Here is a 23,975-nt window from a genome sequence, read left to right on the forward strand (position 1 = left end):
CTCCAGGAACCACCGCAGCGGCTGAGGATAGACCAGAGGAGTGTTCTTTGACCGACAAAAAGTAACGATTTTTAATAAATGTTTTGCTTTGCCATGGTAAAATCTGCAAAATTCAGTCCCCAACCGACTGCTTTAAAGCGAATTATCGTTAAAAAAGGTAAGAAATTTAGAAGCTCTGCTCGAACCACAAATTTGAAGGGGCTTCCAACCTTGAGAGGGTTTTTCCTCGGATGTTCAGAAAGGGAAATAAATCCACAGGTTTTCCCTTTCTCCCTGAGAGTGAGGGACAGGAAAGAGTTAATTCCCAGATGTCTGCTGGTATCAGTTCTGCACGTTTTTGTTTGCACAGGCCCATCTGATGGGGGGAAAAATTAAGGAGCATAAAGCTCTTTAAAACTCTCGTGCACTGGGTGATCTTGAGAGGTTCCTTCCAACCCAAACAATTCAGGGCTTCCCTGCAAGATCCTGGGTTTGCCTGCAGGTTTTTGAAGACAGGTTGGTTAAAACCAAACATGAAAACAGGAAAAAAACCGAAAAAAAAGATGATAAACAGAACCATGTTAAATTCAGTTCATTGGTAATATTTTATTTTTTTTTTCAGAGGCTGCTCAGCTCTGTCACAGAGATTGATGGGGAAGGCAGCATGGAATCACATGAAGAATATCAACAGGAAAACTGTTCCAAATGCAGGGAAAATAAAATATGACCAAGAAGGAAAGAGAACTATCCACCCCTTAAGTGGCAGAACCAACCAAAAGAGCTCAAGTCACAGTGTCTTGCTCATATTTTAAAGCAAAAGTTGCTGTGAGGGGCCAACACACTGATTTTAGAAGGCCAAAATCAGCCCACAAGACAGATTTAAGACACGTCACGTGCAACCACATCTGATTTTTAGCCCGGTTTCAAGTTCAGATGAGCTTGAAAGGTCCTGATCTGAGGATGCCATTTCTCAGAGTGCCTTTTTAACAACTTTTTTTTTTAACAATTTGGGGACTCTCGCAAGGAACAAAGAGCTGGACTATCCCATTTTCCAGGCAGCATCACCAGAGCCTGAAGCCTTTGGCGTGTTCTCCCCCTCCCAGCCAGAAAAATCCCAAGTTACAGACAGATAAAACCAATTCCTAGTTGGTTTTTTTTCAGCCCATGGGATGGGATGGGATGGGATGGTCTTTAAGGTCCCTTCCAACCCAAACCATTCCTTGATTCCATGTTGTGCGAGGTGCCCAATCCCCCTGGAATCCAAATCCTTTGGTTTGAATTTTGGTTACTAAGAGTTCCTCCCAGTCAGGAAAAGAAGTTTTTTTGAGCTTGTGGGATTCCTGCCATTCCTTTTTTCTCTTTCCCAAACACTCTGACCACCAAACCCTCGAGATTTTATTCCAGAATTCCAGGGAATTCACCGCACAGTGTGGGATAAGTCACAAAATAAGCGACTTATTTTGCCATTGAGCACTGATCAGAAAATGCTTCATTGAAGAGGTTCAGAAGCAACATAAAATGAACTAAAGAAGTCTGAAAGCACAAACATTGGGAAAACCCAGGTCAGGATCTGAAATCTTGGGAAAAATTCCATGAACACTTCACACAAATCGTATTAAAGGCACAGAAAGCAGAGACTCCAAAAAAAAATCCACCTATTCTCTGACTCCCCCCCCAGCCTCAAACTGCTAAAAACATGCAAAAACACAGCCTCAAACTGCTAAAAACCACCACCAAAAAAAAAGTTTAGGTAAAAAGCAGAAAAACCTTTCCATGTTATGCTCATTGCAGTAGGAAGAAAATATAAAAAATATATTTACAAGGGACACCAAAGTGCATCCAGTGCCCCTTCCTGGGAGAACAACAAAATTCCAGGTGAAAGGAAGCAAAAAAGGGAACCAAATGATTGCAAAAGGAGAGCCAAGTTTTGCACAGGAGATATAGATGATCTATTAATTGGTGCAGACAGATGGGTGCTGTAATAAGCGATCCCCAGTGTCAGGAGAGCTTCTTGCCACAGATCCAGTTTGTACACTCTTTGTTAAGCCTCTGCATGTGAGATTTTTGTGGTTCTTTTTATATGCATATAAAAACAAAACACTTTCGATGACACAGGGGATAAAGAAAAAAAAAAAAAAAAGGAGGGGATGTCTCCTCATCCACCCCAAGGCACTGCAAATAAAATGCAGGGAAAAAGGGGTAGGAAACGGTAGTTTGTTAGTGTGGTTGTGGATTTATACATTATTTATCATCAGAGGAAGCTCATCCAACTCCTGGTGCAAAGAGAACTATTATAAAGAGTGACAATGATGAAAAGAAAGGGTTGACTCCCACAAGTAAATCTTAAAATAAATTTGAAAGTTCCTAAGGTGGGGGGCGGGGGGGGGATGTGGAAAGAATGAGAAAAAACTCACGAGACTTTAAGAAGAAATGGGGAAGGAGGATTAATTCACAGTTATCCGTCCCAGGGAAACGGGAAGGTAAAACAACAAACCCGGGCTCCTCCTGTACAAGTGAGAGGACAAGAGGAAAATGTCACCTCCGTCACTCCCCACCCAGCCCTGACCGCGGAGAAAGGGAAGGAGAGCAGCTCATTCATCGCACACAAGCACTGCCAGCGTTTCCCCAGCCCATTGCCACCCACATGAAGGCACAAAAGCAGAATACATTATTCTCCCCACTCCATTTTAATTAGTCAGTGGGAAAGAAACTCCCGGTGCTCGCGCTCCCCCGTTCCGCTCGCGTTGCATCTTAAGGGGGAACCACACCATAACCACCTCCCCCCCCCCTAATTCAATCAGGAGACCGGGGAGGAAAGAGGGAGCGTGGAAAGGCACAAACCCTTCCTGGGGAGATTTCATGAAATCATGGACTTGTTCGGGTTGGAAGGGACCTTAAAGCTCATCCACTTCCAACCCCAGGGATGCCACTCGCTAGATCCAGAGGGATGGGGCTGGCAGCTCGCTCCTTGAGTCCGTATTCCTTGGGAAGGGACCGGAGAGGGAGCTGGCCATCCTCCCCGGGATGGGAAGCGGGATGCTGAGCGAGCATCCCCCTTTTCCCCTTGGATCCTCGCCGCGTTTTAAAGGCGAAGGGAACAAGTGCACACGCGGGACCAGCATCCTCTCGGATTCCCGCTGCACGGCGAAGGAGAAGGAAGGAGATGCTCGCACAGAACACCTGCACGTCCTTCCCGGGTGGAAAAGGAAAGAGGAGCGCGTGGATAGAGCCGCGAAGGGAGAAGGATGAGGGACCAGCATCCCTTCCCCGGCATCCCGCACCACGGCGCGGGGGGAGCCCGGGACGAGCACCCCCGGCCCCGCAGGGAGGCACGGGCGGTGAATCCATCTCCCCTCCGCGGCGCTCAGCACCAGCATCCCCCGTTCCTCCTCCCGGGACGAGCATCCCCCCCGTGTCCCTGCGATCCGCTCCGCTCCCCCCGCCCGCCCAGCGCTGCTTGCATGGCCGCCCCGCCAGCGCCTCGGCGGGCGGCTGCCCGTCCCCCGCGGCCCGGAGGGCGGCTCCCCCGGCGGGGATGGCCCCGTGTGCCGTCGCCCCGTGGCCGGTACCTGTCCTTGAGGGGGTCCCGCAGCCCCCGCAGCTCCCGCCTTGTCCCCTCGGGTGGCGGCGGCGGCGGCAGCGCGCGCCTCCCCACCCCGCCCCGCCGGGCCACGCCCCCCGCCGCGCCATCGAGCCCCGCCCCCGCCCCGCCGCGCGGCCAATCGGAGCGCGCCCGGCGGGTTGCTAGGTAGATCGGAACCCCCGGCCGGGCTAACCCCGCCGGGGGGAGCTGATTGGCTGGCGATCACCCCCCGCGGTTGTCATGGCGACGGGATGCGGAGGGGAGGGGGAGGAGGAGGAGGAGGAGGCGATGTCCGAGGGATGAAGGAGGAAGGTGAGGGGACACCGCGGGACACGGAGGGACACGGGAGACTTAGGAGAGTGTGGGGAGCGAGTGTCACTGCAGTGGGGCACGGCCGAGCCCTGAGGGGACACGGGGGGACACGGGAGCCCTGGGAGAGTGTGAGGAGGGGTGTCACGGCAGTGGGACACGGGGGGGACATGAGGGGACACCGGAGGACAGGGAACACCTGGGAGAGCGTGGGGATGGAGAGTCACTGCAGTGGGACACGGCCGAACCCTGAGGGGACACAGTGGGGATGGTGGCACCTGGTTTGGAGCAGCCCTGGTGTGTCACAGCCCCAGGGCAGTGCCCGTCCCTGTGCTGGCACTGCTGGGGCACCTCCAGGGCTGGGGGCAGTGCTGGGCCCCTCAGACAAGAGAGACACTGAGGGGCTGGAGCAGCAGGAATATCTGAGGGAGCTGGGAGGGCTCATCCCAGAGAAAAGAGGGATCAGGAGGGACCTTTTCCCACCCCACAACTCCCTGCCAGGAGGGGGAGCCAGGGGGAGTCAGGCTCTGCTCCCAGGGAATGAGGGACAGAAGGAGAGGAAACGGCCTCCAGCTGTGCCAGGGGAGGGGCAGGTGGGATATTGGGGTGCTCAGGCACTGGAATGAACTTCCCAGGGCAGGGGTGGAGTCCCCATCCCTGGAAGTGTTCCAAAAACACGTGGATGTGGCCCCTGGGGACCTGAGTTAGTGGTGGGGTAATGTTTGGACTGGATGATCTCAGAGCTCTTTCGCCAACCTGGACAATTCTGGGATGCTGTGAGGGGGGTCTCCCACAGTGCAGGGAGGACAGGGAATAAAAGGCATCATGCAAAGAGTACAAACTCAGTCAATGAGTGGGAAAAGCACTTGATATCCATGGACAAGTCTCAGCCTTGCTGGGCTATTGATTTCACCCCCAGGTCCTTCTCCTCAGCTCTCCATCTGTTCTCTGCCCTCTGTTCCCATGCTTGTTCCTGCTGCTCAAAGCATTCCTTCCATCATCCCACTGCTTATTTTTGATGCAATTGCAAACAAAACTACTTTCCTGTCTTGGCTTGAGACTGATTCCGTTAAATTCTGTTTATTCCCAGCTGAACCCCTCGGATTGCCCCGTGGATTGATGGGATTAGGAAAAACGCATCCTTAAAATTCCCAGCGCAGCGGGCTCTGTGCACCACAAGGGCTCTTTGCTGTAGGGATGTGGTCAAAAAAACATTAATAAAGTGGGTCTGCTCCTGCAGGAGTTGTTTTGAGTATGGTTTGCCCAAACCATAAGCAGAGATTAGCCCAGGTAAAGGAAATTATTCCCATGCCCTTGGCTAATGGGATATGATCGTTATGGACTGTTAAGCTTTCTTCAGTGCAATCACTTGGGGTTTTTAACCCAAAAACTTGACCCAGCTTGTGCTGAAACCAGGGAAAGTATTTCCTCCAGTGGTTTCCAATTTAAATTGTCTCGCTGTTAGAACCCACCATTCACGTTTCCTGCCCTGTGGAATTATTTAACTTCTTCAAACATCACCAAAATCTCGTGGATCCCCGCTCAGTGTATCCTTCCATCCTAACTGGGAACCATTCCCAGGGACTCTGGCCATAGTAAGTGAGGCAGTTTTCCTCTTTTTAACCCCATATAAACTCCCAAAAGTTGGATTTTCCTCAGTCTTCCCCCCAAATCTCTTTTGCCCTGGTATTTATTATTCCTGCCACCTGCTCCCACATTCCATTCTTACTTTTTCTGGAAGGATAAGAGGTGATTTTTGGGGGGTGGCATTGTGTGTCAATAGTTTTTGCTCCCTGGGTGGTGAACCAACACATTCCTGACATGCATTTAAAGCCTGATTCCCTGTTAACCTCATCCCATCTCTCTTGCTGATGGAAATGTTTTTCGGATCAGCTGAGCTGGATGAATTTCATCCTGGGATAGGTGAAGAACAAGCTGGAGCAACCTCTGGAATGTTGTTTTGGGCAGCCAGTCCAAAGATAAAGAGCATTGCAAGAGAGAAGTGGGGCCCTGGCTAAAGTGATGGGACAAAGGGGAATGGCTTTAAACCAAAGGAGAGGAGATTTAGGTGGGATATTGGGAAGGAATTCTTGACTGGGAGGGTGGGGAGGGGCTGGGCTGGAATTCCCAGAGAAGCTGTGGCTGCCCCATCCCTGAGAGCATCCAAGGCCAGGCTGGACAGGGCTTGGAGCAACCTGGGATCGTGGAAGGGCACAAGGATAAAACCACAGGATCATGGAATCTCCTGAGCTGGAAGGGGCCCACAAGGATCATCCCAGTCCAACTCCTGGCCCTGTGTAGGACACCCCAAAATCCCACCCTGTCCTTGAGCTCTGGCACCCTTGGGAAGTGACCATTCCCTCGGGAGCCTGTTGGGTGCCCCACCACCCTCTGGGGGAAGAACCTTTTCCTACATCCAACCTCAACCTCCCCTGGAGCAGCTCCAGCTGCTCCCTCGTGCCCTGTAGCTGGAAGGAGAAGAGCTCAACACCTGCCCCTCACAAGGAAGTTGTAACCAGGCTTTGTCCACACCCTGAGCCACATTTTGGGCCCAGCAGGTGCAGGAGGGGATCCCGAGACCCCCACGAGCCGCTCCTGGGCCGGCCCTCAGAGGCACTCCGGGAATGTGGCCGCTCCAGCACCGGGAAACCACATCCAGGAGGGAATCTGGGACGTGAACCCCAGGCTGGGAGTGTTCTGCAGTGCCAGCTGATGGGGCTGTGACTAATGGAGAAAGTTGTCCCTGAAAAACAGGACACGGTTGCCCGAACCTGTTTTGGTTTGGTTTGGTTTGGTTTGGTTTTTGGCAGAGGAGCTGTTTCTCCACTCCTGGGTATTTCTGGGCAGGAAAACCCAAACAAAACCAGCCCAGTGAGTGATGCCATCCCAAAGTGTATCCCAAAAACGCCCACGGGGTTGCACGAGGCATTTTCCAGCTGCGGAATGCGGGGCTGTGAAACCTCGCTGGCTCCTTTAGGTCTTTTTTTGGGAAGTTAAAAGTTCCATGTGCAGACATGGGAGTCTTTAAGGATCTTTAGCCTCCAAAAATTAAAAATAAATAAATAAACAAAAAATTAAAAAAGGCAGGAAGAACTCAGGTTCTTGTAATGAACTTATTTCCAAGGACCACGTTACATGCCCAGAGAGGAAAATGTAACAGGTTCTTCATTGGTTTTCCTTTATATTTCTTTGACTCCATAAGGAAAATTAATCATAAAAGTGATGTGCCCAAGCAGATCCTGCAGTGGGTTTTGAAGAATAACCCATTTACATATTGAGGAATTTTGTCTGGGTAAGGAATGGGACCCTGAGCTTTCTATAATGTCTCCTGAGCCTCAGAGCTGTATTAGTGCAAAATGTCCTTTTTTCTGAGTGAGTTTTGAGGTGTTTGAGGGCTCAGGGCAGGCTGGAAAGACAATATGGGAGTTACTTCATGGATTTGCCTTTTCTTGTGTTTCAAAATTCCTATTTATCCACCTTGTTACCAGAAAGCTTTAAAGTAGTCCAAGGAATTTACAGGAAAACTGCCTGATAAGTGTAAGCAGGAAACAAAGATATTTTTTAACGTGGTAAAGGAATTATCTGGTTTTCAGGCTGCTGCAGTTTCAGCCTCCAGTCTGGGAATGGGATACTCGATCTGAGGAATGGCACTATCCTGCTGAATCCAGTCTTACCAATTTCATGAAGCTCAGTTAATTTGGGAAAGGGCAAATTTTATTCAAAGCCCGATTTTGCTTCAAGTAGAAATTTCAGTCCACAAGAGCAGCACAGCCCCCAAAACCACCAACAACCTGCAAGATTTCAGTCGGCTCTGAACCATTTTTGGCTTCCAGAAAACAAAAAACTGCCCCTTCCGAGGCTTGGCACCTTCGAGGCCCCACCCAAGACCAGCAGGCACGCCAGTCACCTGCAGTTTTCAGTCCCAAAAATCTCTGGATTGCAGGATTGTTGAGGTTGGGAGAAATTCTTTGCTCTGCAGGTGAAGGAACAGCCCGGGGGTAACTCTGGCCCGTGTTTTGTGTAAATGTTGCAGCCTCTGGTGCTGACAGGAGGCCGCCCCACCTGCTGCATCCATGGCATTTGCACCTCCCAGGAGCAGCGATGGCTCCAAGCTGCAGGTCAAGATGAGCACGTGGACCCCGCTGAACCATCAGCTCATGAACGACAAGGCGAGTTTTGGGCCTGAAATTCGGAGAATCGCGGGGTTTTTGGGGGCAGGGGGGGTGGAAGAGACTCCTGGAGATCATCCAGTCCAGCCCCTCAGGGCGGAGTCTGATTTACCATTTCTCTGCTCAGGATCATGGCCTGAGGTCTGGAATATTCTCAGAGCCTGAGGTTTGGAATATTCCCATGTCCTGAGTATTGGAATATTCTCCTGTTCTGGGTGTTGGAATATTCCCATGTCCTGAGGTTTGGAATATTCTCCTGTCCTGAGGTTTGGAATATTCTCCTGTCCTGGGTGTTGGAATATTCTCCTGTCCTGAGGTTTGGAATATTCTCCTGTCCTGAGGTTTGGAATATTCTCCTGTCCTGGGTGTTGGAATATTCTCCTGTCCTGAGGTCTGGAATATTCTCCTGTCCTGGGTGTTGGAATGTTCTCCTGTCATGGGTGTTGGAATATTCTCATGTCCTGAGGTTTGGAATATTCCCATGTCCTGGGTGTTGGAATATTCTCATGTCCTGGGTGCTGGAATATTCACATGTCCTGGATGTTGGAATATTCTCCTGTCCTCAGTATTGGAATATTCTCATGTCCTGGGTGTTGGAATATTCTCCTGTCCTGGGTGTTGGAATATTCTCCTGTCCTGAGGTTTGGAATATTCTCCTGTCCTGAATGTTGGAATATTCTCCTGTCCTGAGGTTTGGAATATTCTCCTGTCCTGAGGTTTGGAATATTCCCATGTCCTGAGGTCTGGAACATTCTCATGTCCTGAGGTCTGGAATATTCTCCTGTCTTGAGGTCTGGAATATTCTCCTGTCCTGAGGTTTGGAATATTCTCATATCCAGGGTGTTGGAATATTCTCCTGTTCTGGGTGTTGGAATATTCCCATGTCCTGGGTATTGGAATATTCCCATGTCCTGGATGTTGGAATATTCTCATGTCCTGAGGTCTGGAATATTCTCCTGTCCTGGGTGTTGGAATATTCTCCTGTCCTGAGGTTTGGAATATTCCCATGTCCTGGGTATTGGAATATTCTCCTGTCCTGGGTGTTGGAATATTCTCATGTCCTGAGGTCTGGAATATTCTCCTGTTCTGGGTGTTGGAATATTCCCATGTCCTGGGTATTGGAATATTCCCATGTCCTGAGGTTTGGAATATTCTCATATCCAGGGTGTTGGAATATTCTCCTGTCCTGGGTGTTGGAATATTCTCCTGTCCTGAGTTTTGGAATATTCTCCTGTCCTGAAGTTTGGATTATTCCCATGTCCTGAGTATTGGAATATTCCCATGTCCTGAGGTTTGGAATATTCTCCTGTCCTGGGTGTTGGAATATTCCCATGTCCTGAGGTTTGGAATATTCTCCTGTCCTGAGGTTTGGAATATTCTCATGTCCTGAATTTTGGAATATTCTCCTGTCCTGGGTGCTGGAATATTCACATGTCCTGGGTGTTGGAATATTCTCCTGTCCTGGGCGTTGGAATATTCTCATGTCCCGGATGTTGGAATATTCCCATGTCCTGTGGTTTGGAATATTCTCATGTCCTCAGGTTTGGAATATTCTCCTGTCCTGGGTGTTGGAATATTCCCATGTCCTGAGTTTTGGAATATTCTCCTGTCCTGGGTGTTGGAATATTCTCCTGTCCTGAGTTTTGGAATATTCTCCTCTCCTGGGTGTTGGAATATTCTCCTGTCCTGAGGTTTGGAATATTCTCCTGTCCTGAGGTTTGGAATATTCTCATGTCCTGGGTGTTGGAATATTCTCCTGTCCTGGGTGTTGGAATATTCTCATGTCCTGAGGTTTAGAATATTCTCATGTCCTAGGTATTGGAATATTCTCTTGTCCCATGACAAATTCTCAGGTTCACTTCACAAATTCTCAAACCCTAGAAAAATTTAATGTGTTTTTTGCCTGTGTGGGTCACGATTAATGGAATAAGAACCTCAACATCTTGTTCCTTTTAAACAAAAACAAAAAAAAAAGTGGATTTATTTCTTACTGAAAGTCCCCAAATCATTCTTTTGTGGTTTTTTTTTTTTTCACGGTAAGACTTCAGTTCAGCATTTTTCCCTCGTGGAAGGACTTTTATCCTGCTTCAAGCCAACACTTGAACCTCCTCTGATAAACTAAACAGACTGAGCTCTTTGAAGTCCTTTCAACCTGGCACATCCTCCAGCCTTTGAATCATTTTAATGCCTTTTTCCTGCTTAAAAGGTATTTTCACAGCCACGCATCCCTGTGCAGGGATTGGAAATAATTGGAAATAAGTAGGAAATCACCTTTTCCCACCTTTTTTTTTTTAAACTCCTCTCATCCTTAGGGAGTCAGAGGCAAAACTTTTAGGAGTGAATATTGGGAGCCTTTTCCAGCCTTAATGATTGGTTGAAATGCTGGATAAAAAGTGTTTTCCATGTTTTCCGACCTGCCTGAAGCTCCTTTTTGAACACCTGAAGATGTGGATGTGAGCAGGGAGATCTCAGGAGCCACCCCGGCTGCATCCAAGGCCAGCAGGAGCAGGAACAGCCCCAAGACCTTGGAGGAGAGGACACAAAACACACGTGCTTGATGAAGGCAGTGGGTGATTATCCCAATTTGGGGCCATCCTGCCGCTAATTAACGCTTCCAAACGCCCGGAGAGGCAGAACTTTCCGCGGGGCTGAGCTCAGAAGCGTCTCCAGGAGCGCTGAAAGCAAATGTGTGCCTTGCTTTGATCACGGACCATTAGCATTGCTCTTGGTTACATAAACAGCTCCCTCACTCCGCACGAATTCTCCAGCCCAAAACTCAGAGCTTTCACTATTCATCACTTGGCTCGGGGCAAACCCTTTTCCAGGTTCAGCTCGTTGGGCTTTGGGGGTTTGTGGTTTTGGGGTTGGGGTTTTTTTTTGTGCTTTATATATATTTTTTTTTCCTTCTGGCTTTGCTGAGCGTCCACCCCCCCCCCCCAAATAAAAGCGAGTAATAACTGCACAAATAAAAGGAATGTCACTTCCCAAACTGCAGCAGCACCGACAACAACGAGGTCCTTCCCCACAGGAACCCCCTTGGCGGGCTGGGGCAGCCAGGACTCGTCTGGGCTTTGTGCTGATCAGCCACATTTCCCCCTTAGTCGTGCTTAACAGATGTTTTATCTGCACTTAGAAGCTGGATTTTTCCTCCCCCCATCTTTCATCTGCCCGCTGGAGGAATCATCTGCAGCCTTTTCCTCACTTTCAGGGTCACCGTCCTGAGTGCGGGGGAGGTTCTGTGGGAGAGGAGAAGGATCCAGGGAGACCTTGGAGCCACTTCCAGAGCCTGCAGGGGCTCCAGGAGAGCTGGAGAGGGATTTGGGGTCAGGGCCTGGAATGACAGGACACAGGGAATGGTTTCCCACTGCCAGAGGGCAGGGAGAGATGGGAGATTGGGAAGGAATTCCTGGCTGGGAGGGTGGGGAGGGACTGGCACAGGTTGCCCAGAGACGTTGTGGGATCCCCATCCCTGGGGGTTTGGTTTGGAAATGACCTTAAAAATCATCTCATTCCACCCCCTGCCACGGGCAGGGACACCTCCCACTATCCCTGGCCTTGGAGACTTCCAGGGATGGGATGTTGAATCCAGGGGGTTTCCTGAGTACATTGATAACTTCCAACTGATTCCCAGACTTTAGGGAGCCTTTCAGGGCTGTCCACCATAATATCCTGGTAGATGAGCTGATGAAGGAGAGGGAATTGGACTGAAAACCAGGACACACCAGGAACAGTGAAGGTGGCAGGTCAAGGGATATGGATTCTCCCTCTCTCCACAGCACTGCTGAGGACAGTCCTGGAATGTTCTGTCCATTTTTTGGGCTCCCCAGTACAGGAAATAACAGGGACTTGCTGGACCAGAGCCAGCACAGGGCCAGGGAAGTGATTAAGGAATTGGGGAATCTGATGTTCAGGGAGGTTGTGGAATCTCCATCCTAGAAGATACTTGAAGCTCATCGGGGTTTTGAAGCCCTGAACGACCTTCTTGAGTTGGAACTGAAGGATCTCCACAGGTTTCTTCCAAACTCATCCATTCCCTTCTCCTCAGTTTGCTTTTTCAAGCTGTGTTTTCCTCAGGGCATGTGGAATCTCCTTTAAATATTCCATTTTTTTGTTTGTGTGTGTGTGTTTTACAGGTATTTGAAGAAAGAAGAGCCCTCCTTGGAAAATGGGTAAGCTTTTCCCTTTAAATATGTATTTAAATATGGATATATTTTTGGAACTGACCAAGGGGTTGTCTGATGGGAATGTAAAACTTACCCTGTTTTGAGAAAGGGCTTCATTTTCCTGCCAGGAAAGTGAGCTGTAACTGCTCTGCTTCTGAGGAAAGTAAAGCTCCAAATTCCCTCAGTGCCCACCCTGAAGTTGGGAAATCACATCCCATCATCAGAATGGGATAAGAAAACCCTGGGAAAAGCCTTGAAAGGAGATGTTGGATGTTTAGGAGTAGCCATGGCCACATGGAAATCTGTAATAAATGACATTTTTGTCTACCAAGTGCACACATAAAATCGTGGGATGGTTTGGGTTGGAACTGGGGCTTATTCTTTCTGGTTAATAAGCCATTAATTATTTTTTTTTTTTTTTTGCATATGGACTGGTCTTTACAGGCAAATCTTTTGTTTTTAAGGATTTTTTTTTTGGTCATTATATCATTATTTTTTGTCATTATATCATTATTTTTTGTCATTATATCAGCTCCACTGATAATTCCTTGCTGGAATAGCTTGCCCAGGGGTGGAATCTCCATCCCTGGAGTCCCTTGGGAACAGGTGGGACAAACACCAGCAGGAATGGTTTAGGGGAGAGCAAATCTGAACCAGCTCAGTGTTCCTCCACCTTTCCCACTGAGGGACCATCCAGCCCTCTGGAAAACCCCTCCATCAGGGAGAAGATGTCTGGGGAAGGAAGGGGGGGGGAAATTGCTTCTCCATCCACTTGGCAGAAGAGCCCCGTGGGGCGGAGAATCCCTTCCCAGTGTCGTGGAGCACGGGGAATGCCTGTGGGGTCACAACCCCCCACCTCGGGTCCTCCTGCTGGGCTGGAGGTGAGGATTGTGCCCCTTCCCAGCTCCGGGCAGGGAGAGGGGCCTCTCTGGGATCAGCTGCGGGCGCGGGGCTGTCCCTGGGTGTCAGGCTGCCTGATTTGTGTGTGTGTGTGTGTGCACTCAGGGATTAATCGTAAACCGATCCCAGGAGCGGGGCCCGAGCGATGCCAGCGCTGATGTCACCCCATCCCTGGGGAGACATTGTTTGCCAGGGCTTTGGGAAAGGCCCAGGCGAGGGGAAAAGCCGTTCGTGGCTGTGGGGAGAGGGAGGTGAAGCGAAGGGAATCCGGTTGGACTGGTCGGGTTGCCGGGATCACAGGCAAAGGGGAGGGAGGGAGGGAGGATGTGTGGGGAAAGGCAGCCAAATGTGGGATGGGGACATGCCTGTTAGCTGCTGGAAAAGACACAAATCCTCCAAATCCTGCCAGCTTAACCCCCTGGATGCTGCTGGATGTGATGGAGGAAAGGGCCGTGCGCTCCCGGCACTGATTCCAACGGAGCTTCCCCGGCACGAGGGGAAGGAATCATCCCGTGGCGGGACGGAAGGGGTTAAACAGGAGCGAATCCTTCTCCTGGAAAGTGAAGCCCGATTTGTTTTGACTGGTTCTCACTCGGCGTCTTGATGTGGAAGAGAACGAGCCAGTTACTCCCTCGCGACTCAACTCGGAGGGGAGAAACTTAACTTGGCAAATTGGGGATTGTTTTAATGAGAGGAGGATGTGGATGTGGCCACGGGAGCGAGGCAGTGTCTGCAGCAGCAGCAGCAGCAGCAGCAGCTTTTCCCCTTCCCGGGACAGGGAAAACCTTTCCCATCAAGCTGAGGGGGAGAAGGGGACCAGGAAAAACCTCCTCTGTCCCCCTCCATTTCATTTGTCACAGAGGCACAGAATATTCCGAGCTGGAAGGCACCCCCAAATTCTCTTTCCAAGCCCCAAATTCTCTTTCCAAGCCCCAAATCCCGAGGTCCTACTTCGTTTTTTCCCTGCTAAACACCATTAGAGGTGGAAGTTCTGTGCGAAACAGGGATGAGAGGAACTTAAATTCTGATTGTGTCTGAAAAAAGGGCGCTTGGGAGCTTTTTTTCCTATTTGACTTTTCATCTCCCTGGGACATCAGGAATGCCAGTCCCATCCTTCCTTCATTCTGACCTTCTCCAAGGTCTTGCAGAGGGGTTTGCAAGGAAGGGAAGAGCTATTTACTCTCCAGTGCTGGAATTCATCCAAGTGAAAATAGAGAGTGAAACAAAAGAGTTCTTCAGGATGATCAGGAAAGAAATCACTTCTCAATTACCCTTCATCTGCATAGGATATTTATTTTACACTATTATTCTGCCAGAGCATAGATTTCCTGGGGGGGAAGAAGAGGGGAAAACAATCTGAATTTCTAGTCTGTTTTGTCCTGAAAGGAAAAGGGAGACAGGACATTAAACCATTTACATGCAATAATAAGGAAAACCCTGGGAAAAAAATGTATTTTTTCTTAATATTTTTAATTTTTGGAGGTCACTTTTGACCAAGGGCTTAAATGTCCCTGAGGTCAAATGCAGCAAATGCTGTGATTTGACCTGCAGTGGAAATTTGGCTTCAGGAAACAGCCCTGTGGAAAAGAGGGTGCGTGGTTTGGGGATGGCCAGGCTGTGAGAAGGAAGGAAAAAGGGAAAAAGCAGCATTCCCCATGGAGGGGAATTCCCCTAAACTGCTCAGTTTTCCCTTTGAAAAGAAGGTGAGTTTGGGTCAAGGCGGCTCCTGCTGTGCAGGGAAGGAGGATCATCAAATCCCAGGATGGTTTGGGTTGGAAGAGACCTTAAAGATTGTTCAGTTCCACTCCCTGCCATGGGCAGGGACACCTCCCACCATCCCAGGTTGCTCCAAGCCCCGTCCAACCCGGCCTTGGACACTTCCAGGGATCCAGGGGCAGCCACAGCTTCTCTGGGAATTCCAGCCCAGCCCCTCCCCACCCTCCCAACCAGCAATTCCTTCCCAATCTCCCATCTCTCCCTGCCCCCTGGCAGTGGGAAGCCATTCCCTGTGTCCTGTCCCTCCATTCCTCATCCCCAGTCCCTCTCCAGCTCTCCTGGAGCCCCTTTAGGCTCTGGAAGGGGCTCTCAGGTCTCCCTGGATCCTTCCCTTCTCCAGGTGAACCCCCAGCTCTCCCAGCCTGGTTCCAGAGCAGAGGGGCTCCAGCTCTTGGAGCATCTCCGTGGCCTCCTCTGGACTCTTTCCAGCAGCTCCACGTCCTGGTGCTGTCGGGATTCCCTGCATTTCCCAGGAAAACCTGCAGGAGGGAGGGAAGCTGGACACCCCCATCCCGCCGTGTGCTGACCGTGCTCTGTCCGTGCAAAACCACCCCCTTGTCCTGTCCCTCCCGTAAACAGGACGAGGCATCCCTTGTCCAAAATCCATATTCCACCTCAGGAAAGCCACGTTTGTCCCTGCCGTTCTGCTGCCGGGGATTCCTGCCGCTCCTGCCTGCTGGTCCTCTGGCACTGCCTCCCTGCTGCCCCCGGAGCTCCAGGACCGCTCCGGCAGGTTTGGAGAGGGATTGCAGCGATCTGCGGGGATGAGGTCAGGCTGCTCCCGGGAGATTCCTGCTGACAGCGCCCTTTCCGTGCCCTGCTATCAACAGCAGAGCCGCACCAGCCACCGCCAGCGATGCTCCCACCCCCCCAGCTGACAGAGCTGTCTGTGCTTCCCTCAGGGCTCAGTTCCTCCACAGCTTGTCCCATCCTCCTCTGGATGCACCTGCCAGGAGCCTGGAAATGCTGGGAAAGGTCTTTGTGACGGCGCTGCTGGATCTGGGCACAGTCCCGGGGCCATCTGGGCACCGGCCTGGACCATCTGGACACCACCCTGTGCCACCTGCTCTGGGCTGACCCTGCTTGAGCAGGGAGGTGGCACCAGATGGCCCTTCCAACCTGACCCCTTGATTCTGGGATTCTGGGATTCTCTGCTCCGTGCTGCAGGTTTTCCTGCAGCTCATTTAGTTTCTCTTTGCTCCTCTTCCCCATGGTGGGGGTTTCTCTCCTGTGCAGTGGGATTGGGATTGAAAATACTCCACAAATTGTGAGGCACTCAAATATTGCACCGGTGGGGGGGCACGGAAGTGTCAGGAGAGACGAGGAATCAGCAGTGAATTCGGGATTAGGGACCTGATCCTGTAAAAACACCCATCTGAGTCTCCTCCTTCCCACGAGGGAAGCCAAGGCTCGGAGCCGGTCCCAGGAGCAAAGAGCCTCGTAAGCAGGACTGAGTCCTGGACTGGGCCATCCTGGATGCTTTGAGGATTATAAATCACATGTTGTGTGGCTTCAGAGTTGCTTTCCATGCAGCCTCTCCGTTTGTTCCCAGTTTTTTTTTTGCTCCCGGATGAGTCACCGGGAGCTGCTGCTTGTTGCACCTTCCCTGCCCCGAACCTGTGCTCTGTTTTAAGGGGTTTGAAGCTCTGCTTTTACTCTGAACCTGAAAACTCCCTCTTTTCAGTTCGACAAGTGGACAGATGGGCAGAGGAGGAGGGTCCTGGTGGAGCTGCTGGAACGCTGCTCCCTGGCCCAGCAGAAATTCTGCGCCAGGCACCTCCAGGAGAGAATTCCCACCGAGGCCGTGGATTTTACCACGAGGCTTCCTCGAGTCCTGTCCTTGTACATCTTCTCCTTCCTGGACCCACGGAGCCTCTGTCGCTGTGCACAGGTAAAAAAACAAACAAACAAACAAACAAAAAGCCCAACTTGAGGTTCAGGGCGGTTAAAAAAGAGGAAACCACCAGTTTTTGGTGAAGACACAGCACAAAAATGTGTTTGCATGAGGGAGAGTGCCATGAGGTGCTGGCCCAAAAGTGGTTCTGGATGACAAAATTCAGATATTGGTGACATTATTACTGCATTTACATAATGCCCCATGTCATGTCAAATATATACCAAAATCCCAGCTTGGCTAAACCTTTGCTGGGATATCTTTCTCCAGTGGATGCGACTCGAACTCTCCATTCACAGGCAGGTTAGGAAATGACTTTTAAAATCATGGAATATCCTGAGCTGGAAGGGTCCAGTGCCAGGAAGGCATTGACTGGTTTAAATGGTTTAATCGAGGGTTTAAATGGTTTAAGCAAAGGTTTAAATGGAGCATTGACAGTGCTGAGGAATTGGTTTAAGGACCAAGGGGAATTAAACTCCCCAGCAGGGGAGTCTGTAGCTGGAATCTTGGATGCCTGAAACCCCCAAGGTTTTCAGCTTCCAACTGGTCATTCCCAGGTGAGCTGGCACTGGAAGTACCTGTCGGAGCTGGATCAGCTCTGGATGCTGAAGTGCCTCCGTTTTGGCTGGTACATCAACTTCTGCCCCACCCCCTTCGAGCAGGGGATCTGGAAGAGACATTACATCGAGATGGTGAGAGAGCTGCGCATCACCAGGCCCAAGGTACGTGTGGTTCTGGTTCCCAACCTTCTTCCCTCCGTGTGCTTTCGGGATTCTCCTGCCCTGACCTCAAAAACTCAGCCCTGGAATTTTAAAGGATGGAATTTTAAAGGACGGAATTTTAAGGGATGGAATTTTAAGGGATGGAATTTTAAAGGATGGAGTTTTAAGCAAACTCCCTCTGTGGTCAAGAGGGAGAAGCCAGTGCATCCCAACAGCAGCTCCTCATGTAGATTGTGGGACATGGGACAAGCACTGTCAGGGGTCCATTTCTCCCCACAGTCCTTAATGGGCCTTGGGACAACTAATGTTAATTGTGACAACTCTAAAATCGGGCTAATCCCACTAAAACCTGTTTTCCTCTTTGAACCTCTCCTTCCAGCCTCTTCCCAAGGAGGAGTTCGTGGTTATCGACGTGCAGCCCGTCAGAAGCGGCGCCCCAGAGGCAAAACCCCCTGAGCAGGGGAGGAGGAGAACCAGGGAGAAGAAGGAGCTGCCCCCTTGGCGCTCGGCCGACAGACACCCCACGGACACCGTCCGCTACAACTACCTGGACAACTCGGACCCCCTGGAGCAGGCGAGGCAGGCGTAAGGGCTCCCTCTCTTCTGCTTTCTCCGGGGCTCAGGATGTCCTGTGGCATAGAATGAATCATGGAATCATGGAATTGAGGGGGTTGGAAAGGACCTCTGAGATCATTCAGTCCAACCCTCGCTCCGAGCCCGCCGTGGTTCCCAGCCCGTGGCGCTGATGCCACATCCAGCCTGTCCTGAAACACCTCCAGGGACGGGGAATCCACCCCCTCCCTGGGCAGCCCATTCCAAGGGCTGAGCACTCTCCAGGGAAAGAATCCCTTCCCCACATCCCACCTGAACCTCCCCTGGCCCAGCTGGAGGCCCAGCCCTCTTGTCCTGCTGCTGCTTCCTGGGAGCAGAGCCCCATCCCAGCCGGCTCCCCCCTCCTGGCAGGGAGTTGTGCAGAGGGATGAGGTCTCCCCTGAGCCTCCTCCTGTCCAGGCTGAGCCCCCCCAGCTCCCTCAGCCTCTCCTCATGGGAATTGTGCTCCACACCCTTCCCAGCCTCGCTGCTCTTCCCTGCCCCTGCTCCAGCCCCTCCATGTCCTTCCCGAGCTGAGGGCCCAGAGCTGGGCACGGCACTCCAGGGGTGGAGAATCCCTGCCCTGCTCCTGCTGCCACGCTCTGCCCGAGCCAGGCCGGGATCCATCGGCCCTCTCGGCCCCCCTGGGCACCCTCTGGCTCCTGTTCAGCTTCCTGGCCATCCCAGCTCCCAGCTCCCTTCCCACCTGGCTGCTCTCCAGCCCCTCTGGCCCAGCCTGGAGCTGCAGAGGATTGTTGTGTCCTCCACAGGCACAAGTCCTGGGAATGTGACAGAGCTGTAACAGGAGATCCAGGTGTGACCTCACGGGCTCAGTCAGGGCTTTGACTGTAAAATATATCGATATAGGGAGCTTTAATACCTGGAGATTCAGTCGTGGGCTTATTCCCCAGAGGTATCTTTTATTGATAATTTAGGGGAAGAAAATAAGGGAACCTGGCAAAAGTTCAAAAGGGCGCCACACAAGCTGGACAAAAATGTTCCACCACAGCACTGAGCCAGCACAGACTGATCCACAAGACTTGAGTCAGAATCCAACCCCTCCAAAACACCTGAGGTAAAATCCACCCCCCTTCCCAGCTCCAAGGCACCCAAAGCACCAAGGAAGGAGCACAGGAAGAGAAGCAGAGGGGGGAGCAAGAAGAGAGGAGGGGAAAGAGGGAGAGAAGGATTATGGAGCTACCACTGGGACCTTGTGGAAGACCAGGGGCTCCAGGGGCTGTGGGGTGTTTTATGTAACAAGAGTTTGCTGAAGACTTTCTAAACAGAGCTACAGAGTCCAGAGGAATCTGCAGTTTTTGCACAGAAGAATGAATTAGTTGTGATGGGACGTAATTCCATCACTTCTGGGACCTTCTGGCTGGAATGAGGTTTTGGTGATTGAACTGCAGGGCAGGTGACAGAGGATGTGTGACCTACAGAACATTTAAGTAATGAACAGTATCTGTATCTCCACTGCCTAGATCCATCAGTTCCTGGGCTCAGGGATGACCTGGTCAGGCACTGGCAGAAGGAAATTTCCCCCCACAGAGCAGAGTTTTTCACACTGATCCGTGTCGGGACAGCCCCACATTTTCCCTTCCATCAGAGATTTTCCAAATCTTAGGTCTGTGGTCACGTTCCTGCGCATTAACAAGCAGCAGCAGGAGCAACAGGGAGGCTGCAAGATGTCACCTGTGGGAAGTGTTCCCCCATTTCTTGTTCGAGTCCCTGTTGGTGCCACCTCTGATGTTTCTCGGCAGCCGATGGGAAACGCTGACACCGCCACGGATCCGAGCCTGGGGAGCAGGAGATGGATCAGCCTGGCCATTTCCCAGTCCCTGTGGGAATCCCTGGGGAAAGGACTGCCCAGACACAGCTGAATGCGCAGAGAGCAGGAGATTCCTCCTCCCCGTGCCAACAAAAACCTTGGGAACCAACCAAGCCCCGGCGAAAGCGCCCGGGTTGCGTTAAAGTAAATAACTGATAGAGCCAAGATTATCCCCGTGCACAGCAACAATCAGCCTGTGAATTACCCCAGCCGGGGATTACTTGGCAAGTTGTGCTCTTGTGCAGCCCTTCCCCGATGGGATTAACTCTGCTGGACCCAGCTCTCCTCCGGGCTGTTCCCCAAACGTTCCCAGTGCGGGAGCAAAAAGCCTTTTATGAATCACGGTTTTAATCCGCGTCCCCTGGTCCGTGGGTATTGCACTTTTACTTCAAAGAGCTTCCCAGTTTCCACCTCACCCTCTTTCTGTGGTGCTTTTCCAAGCTCCAGCACCGCTTTTGGGCCGAGCCCTTTGAGGCTTTTCACTAAACAGTTGGCCCAAAACGCCTCCCGTGGCCAAACAAACATCCCGGCGTTGTTTTCCTAAATATAAAGTTGTTCTAAACATTTTTTTTTTTTTTTTTTTTTTGTGAGGCAGCAGCTCCTAAAGGTTTCTTGTGAGGTTTAGGGTTTCTCTTGTGCTGGCCATGAAAAAAAAAGTGGAACAAAAACCCTGTCTGAAGAGTTTAAAAGCCACCTTTTTCCCAGCGTGGAGCTGTGGATGCAGCTGAGAACCAGAGGCAGACAACACACTCAGTGAGTTCCCTCCCAAGTGAGAGCTGAGCCTCTCTCCGTTTGTGCAACGTTCCGGTAAATCTGGCATTTATCCTCAATTACGGGGGATTATCGCAGGGAGAGAAAGGAATTCGGTGAGATTTGCTTGTTTATCGAGGATCTGCCTTTAATATCAGAGGTAATTGCTGCTGCCTGGGCTCCTCTGCAGGGATTATCCAGCAGCACAGGTGCAGCATTGCAGGTGCTGACCCAGCTTCCCACACTGATGTTTGGATGTTTTGGATGTTTGGATGCTTCTTTTCCATGGATGCATCCCCTCTGCCGCCTTTTCCCAGGAATCCTCCCAGGAAAGGCTCCTTTATCGTGTTCTCCGCCCGTTGCTCAGGGTGGCCCTCTGGGCTGTGTGCTCTGCACGACCCACGGACCCCCCAAAACCCGTGCCCAGGTCTGGCTGGCTGAGCTTGGAATCTCCCGGGAATGCCGTGCGAGCTGCTCCAGGCTAGGAAAGACCCTGCCCTGAACCGAGGAGGGAGAAGAGAAACCCGAGCCAGCAATCTCCACCCTCCCCGGGCGGTGTCAGGTGCGGTTGTTCCTCAGATTAGACGGATTCTTGGGATGCCCGAGGGCACAACAACCAAACCCCCTCATGTAAAATGGATGTCGGAGGCAACAAAACTCCCCCCCCTCGTGTAAAACGAGACGCTAAAACAGCTTCCCAAGGTTTGCTGGGGGGAATCTGGCGGGGGGAAAAGGGATTTGCTGAAGGGAGAGAGGCGGGAGGGTTTTCTCGAGGTCATGGGGGTGGGTGAGAGACTCGCAGGAAAGCAGGAGAGAGGCACAAAACGACGGCAGGGAAAAGAATGACAGGAGAGAACAGCGCAGATCTGAGAGCCACCAAACCACTGGGGTTGTGCTGCGCCCAGGAAAACCGGGCTCTTGGGAACAAACGGGGATCACATCAAAGGGATTCCTGACGCCACCATCAAAGCAAGGTGCGGGACCAGTCACCGGGATCAAAGTTAATCCGCCTAATTTCAGGGGAAATTTTGCAGGATTTAGGAGGTAATGGAAAACAAAACAAAAAAAAAATCCGGTTTTTCGTAACTCTTGGGCCTGGTTAAAATGTGCCCTGAGCTCGGGCTCACTCTGAGCTGGGTTTCTGGTCCAGGGACAGGGGAGGTCTCTGCTGGTCATCAAGTCAAGGGGTCCCTGCTGGAATATTGGCTTTTAATGGCAGAGTTCGTGGAGTCCCAGGATGGTTTGGATGGGAAGGGATCTTAAAGCTCATCCAGTTCCACTTCCCTGCCGTGGGCAGGGACACCTTCTGCTATCCCAGGTTGCTCCAAGGGAATCCAGCCTGGCCTTGGACACTTCCAGGGATCCAGGAGCAGCCACAGCTTCTCTGGGCAACCTGTGCCAGGGCCTCAGCACCTTCAAAGGGAAGAATTCCTTCCCAATCTCCCATCTGTCCCTGCCCTCTGGCAGTGGGAAGCCATTCCCTGTGTCCTGTCCCTCCATTCCTTGTCCCAAGTCCCTCTCCAGCTCTCCTGGAGCCTCTCTGGGCTCTGGAAGGGGCTCCAAGGTCCCCCTGGATCCTTCTCTTCTCCAGGTGTCCTCATGAATCCGGTGTGGGAAGGGAATTTAAAGATCCTCTTGTTCCACAGAATCACAGGATGGTTTGAGTTGGGAAGGACCTTAAAACTCATCCAGTTCCACAGGCAGGGACACCTCCCACTGTCCCAGGTTGCTCCAAGCTCCATCCAACCTGGCCTTGGACACTTCCAGGGATCCAGGGGCAGCCACAGCTTCTCTGGGAAATCCATCCCAGCCCCTCCCCACCCTCACAGCCAAGAATTCCTTCCTAATATCTCATCTAAATCTCTCCTTTTTTTAGTTTAAAACTGTCCCCCCTTGTCCCATCACTGTCTGCCACCTGTGATGACACAGATTTGCCATCTCTTTCTTCCTTGTCCTTTTGGGACAAGCCTTTCTCCACGTGGTCCCTTCCCCAGCAGCATCAGAGCAGCCCTGCTGAGAATTCCCAGCTCAGAACTTCTCCCTGCTCAGCCAGAAAAAAAGAAAGTGGAACATGGGAAGTGGAACAAGCTACAGTGAATTCTCGATTCCACAGGGGAGTGGAGATGAAGGGAGTCCTGTAAATGGTAACACAGGACATATTCTTCGGGCTATAAAGCCATAATTGGATGTTTAGCTTTGAAGAAAGAAGCCAGCAGATTTCTGGGGAGCAGCTGGGGGAGGGTTGGGCCTGGATGGTGCTGGTGCTTCGTGTCTCTGGAAGGAAGAACCATCACACTGTCCCAGAAAATGGCAGAGAGGTGTCCATCTGCAGTCTGGGTGATAATTGAAAGCTGGTTTTTTTGTCTTTTCTGATGGATTTCTTGGCTTCTTGCTCAGCAAGTAACGAGCCCGTGCTCTGAAAACGGAGAGGCAGCAACCACTGGAGGAGATTGGGTGGAATGAAGGAGATGGGACGGAGAATCCCCCAGAATGTGCCCTGGGAGGTTGGTGGGTTGGGCTGGCACAGTGTGGGAAAAGCTTGGCAGTCCCTGAGCAGCGAAATTAAGAACAGAAATGATCGGATGCACAGCCCAGGGAGTGGTGAGGTGGTAGAGGAGAGACCCAGGCAGGGCCTGGATTGCAAATTGCCTGGGAAGGGGTTATCAAAATCCCTCAGCTGAGTTTTGGCCGTGCCTGTTGGAGTTGCACTTTATCACTGGGGGTGGTTTCTGCTTTGTTTTCTGCCTGGATTATCCCAGTAGCTTTTTGTTATATCCCCCCCCCCGCAAAAAAAAAACAACCCACAACACCTCCCAGAGATCAGCAAGGATTTGTCTCTTTGGGCACGAAGAAATCCTGCAAAGGGGAAGGGAGAGAGTGAAGTGTGGAAGAGAAGGAGGAAATCTCCCTGTGGGACTCTGACCTGCCCCCGAGGGACCAGGAGGGGCTTTTTTCAGTCCTGGATCTGCTGGGAGGCATCTGGGGCTTGTGCTGCCAAGGAACCAAAAGATTTGCCTCCCTCACTTCGTCGTGAATGATGGATTCCAATCCTGGATCCCTGCCAGGACCGTGTCCCTGTGTCCCAAGAAAGGGCCCTGCTGCCTCTCACGGCAACAGCTCAGCCCAAAATTCAACCTCCTTCCCCGCCCCTCCCCTCTCCCAGCCAGCTCTCCCGGGGCTTCTGCAAGGCAGCACTAATTCAGTGGGATAATTTATGGACGTGGGCTGGCTCCAAAAAACAGTTGCATATTGTCCTGGAGTGTTTACCCAACGAGAAAATAATTACTTGCAGTTAATTGTTCCGTGGGCAA

The 23,975-nt window shown here is 51.4% G+C and overlaps 2 protein-coding genes across 3 annotated transcripts in view; one reads left to right on the forward strand and one right to left on the reverse strand.

The window, feature by feature from the left end:
* The window catches only part of FZD3 (frizzled class receptor 3), a 50,094-nt gene extending 46,453 nt beyond the window's left edge, over positions 1-3,641 (reverse strand). The window contains exon 1 of the mRNA XM_050314762.1: positions 3,549-3,641. The gene's annotated coding sequence lies outside the window, so the exon portion shown is untranslated. The remainder of the gene's footprint in view (positions 1-3,548) is intronic.
* Positions 3,642-3,841: 200 nt separating this feature from the next.
* The window catches only part of FBXO16 (F-box protein 16), a 31,239-nt gene continuing 11,105 nt past the window's right edge, over positions 3,842-23,975 (forward strand). For both annotated transcript variants that reach the window (XM_050314800.1, XM_050314801.1), the window contains exons 1-6: positions 3,842-3,874; positions 7,905-8,040; positions 12,174-12,209; positions 16,564-16,770; positions 17,331-17,495; positions 17,875-18,080. In XM_050314800.1, coding sequence (XP_050170757.1) covers positions 7,945-8,040; positions 12,174-12,209; positions 16,564-16,770; positions 17,331-17,495; positions 17,875-18,080 — 710 coding nt within the window. In that variant the 5' untranslated portion in view covers positions 3,842-3,874; positions 7,905-7,944. The remainder of the gene's footprint in view (positions 3,875-7,904; positions 8,041-12,173; positions 12,210-16,563; positions 16,771-17,330; positions 17,496-17,874; positions 18,081-23,975) is intronic.

Source organism: Myiozetetes cayanensis, unplaced genomic scaffold (assembly GCF_022539395.1).
Source record: "Myiozetetes cayanensis isolate MyiCay16 unplaced genomic scaffold, myiCay2020 scf2-11, whole genome shotgun sequence".
In the NCBI taxonomy this organism is placed as follows: domain Eukaryota; kingdom Metazoa; phylum Chordata; class Aves; order Passeriformes; family Tyrannidae; genus Myiozetetes; species Myiozetetes cayanensis.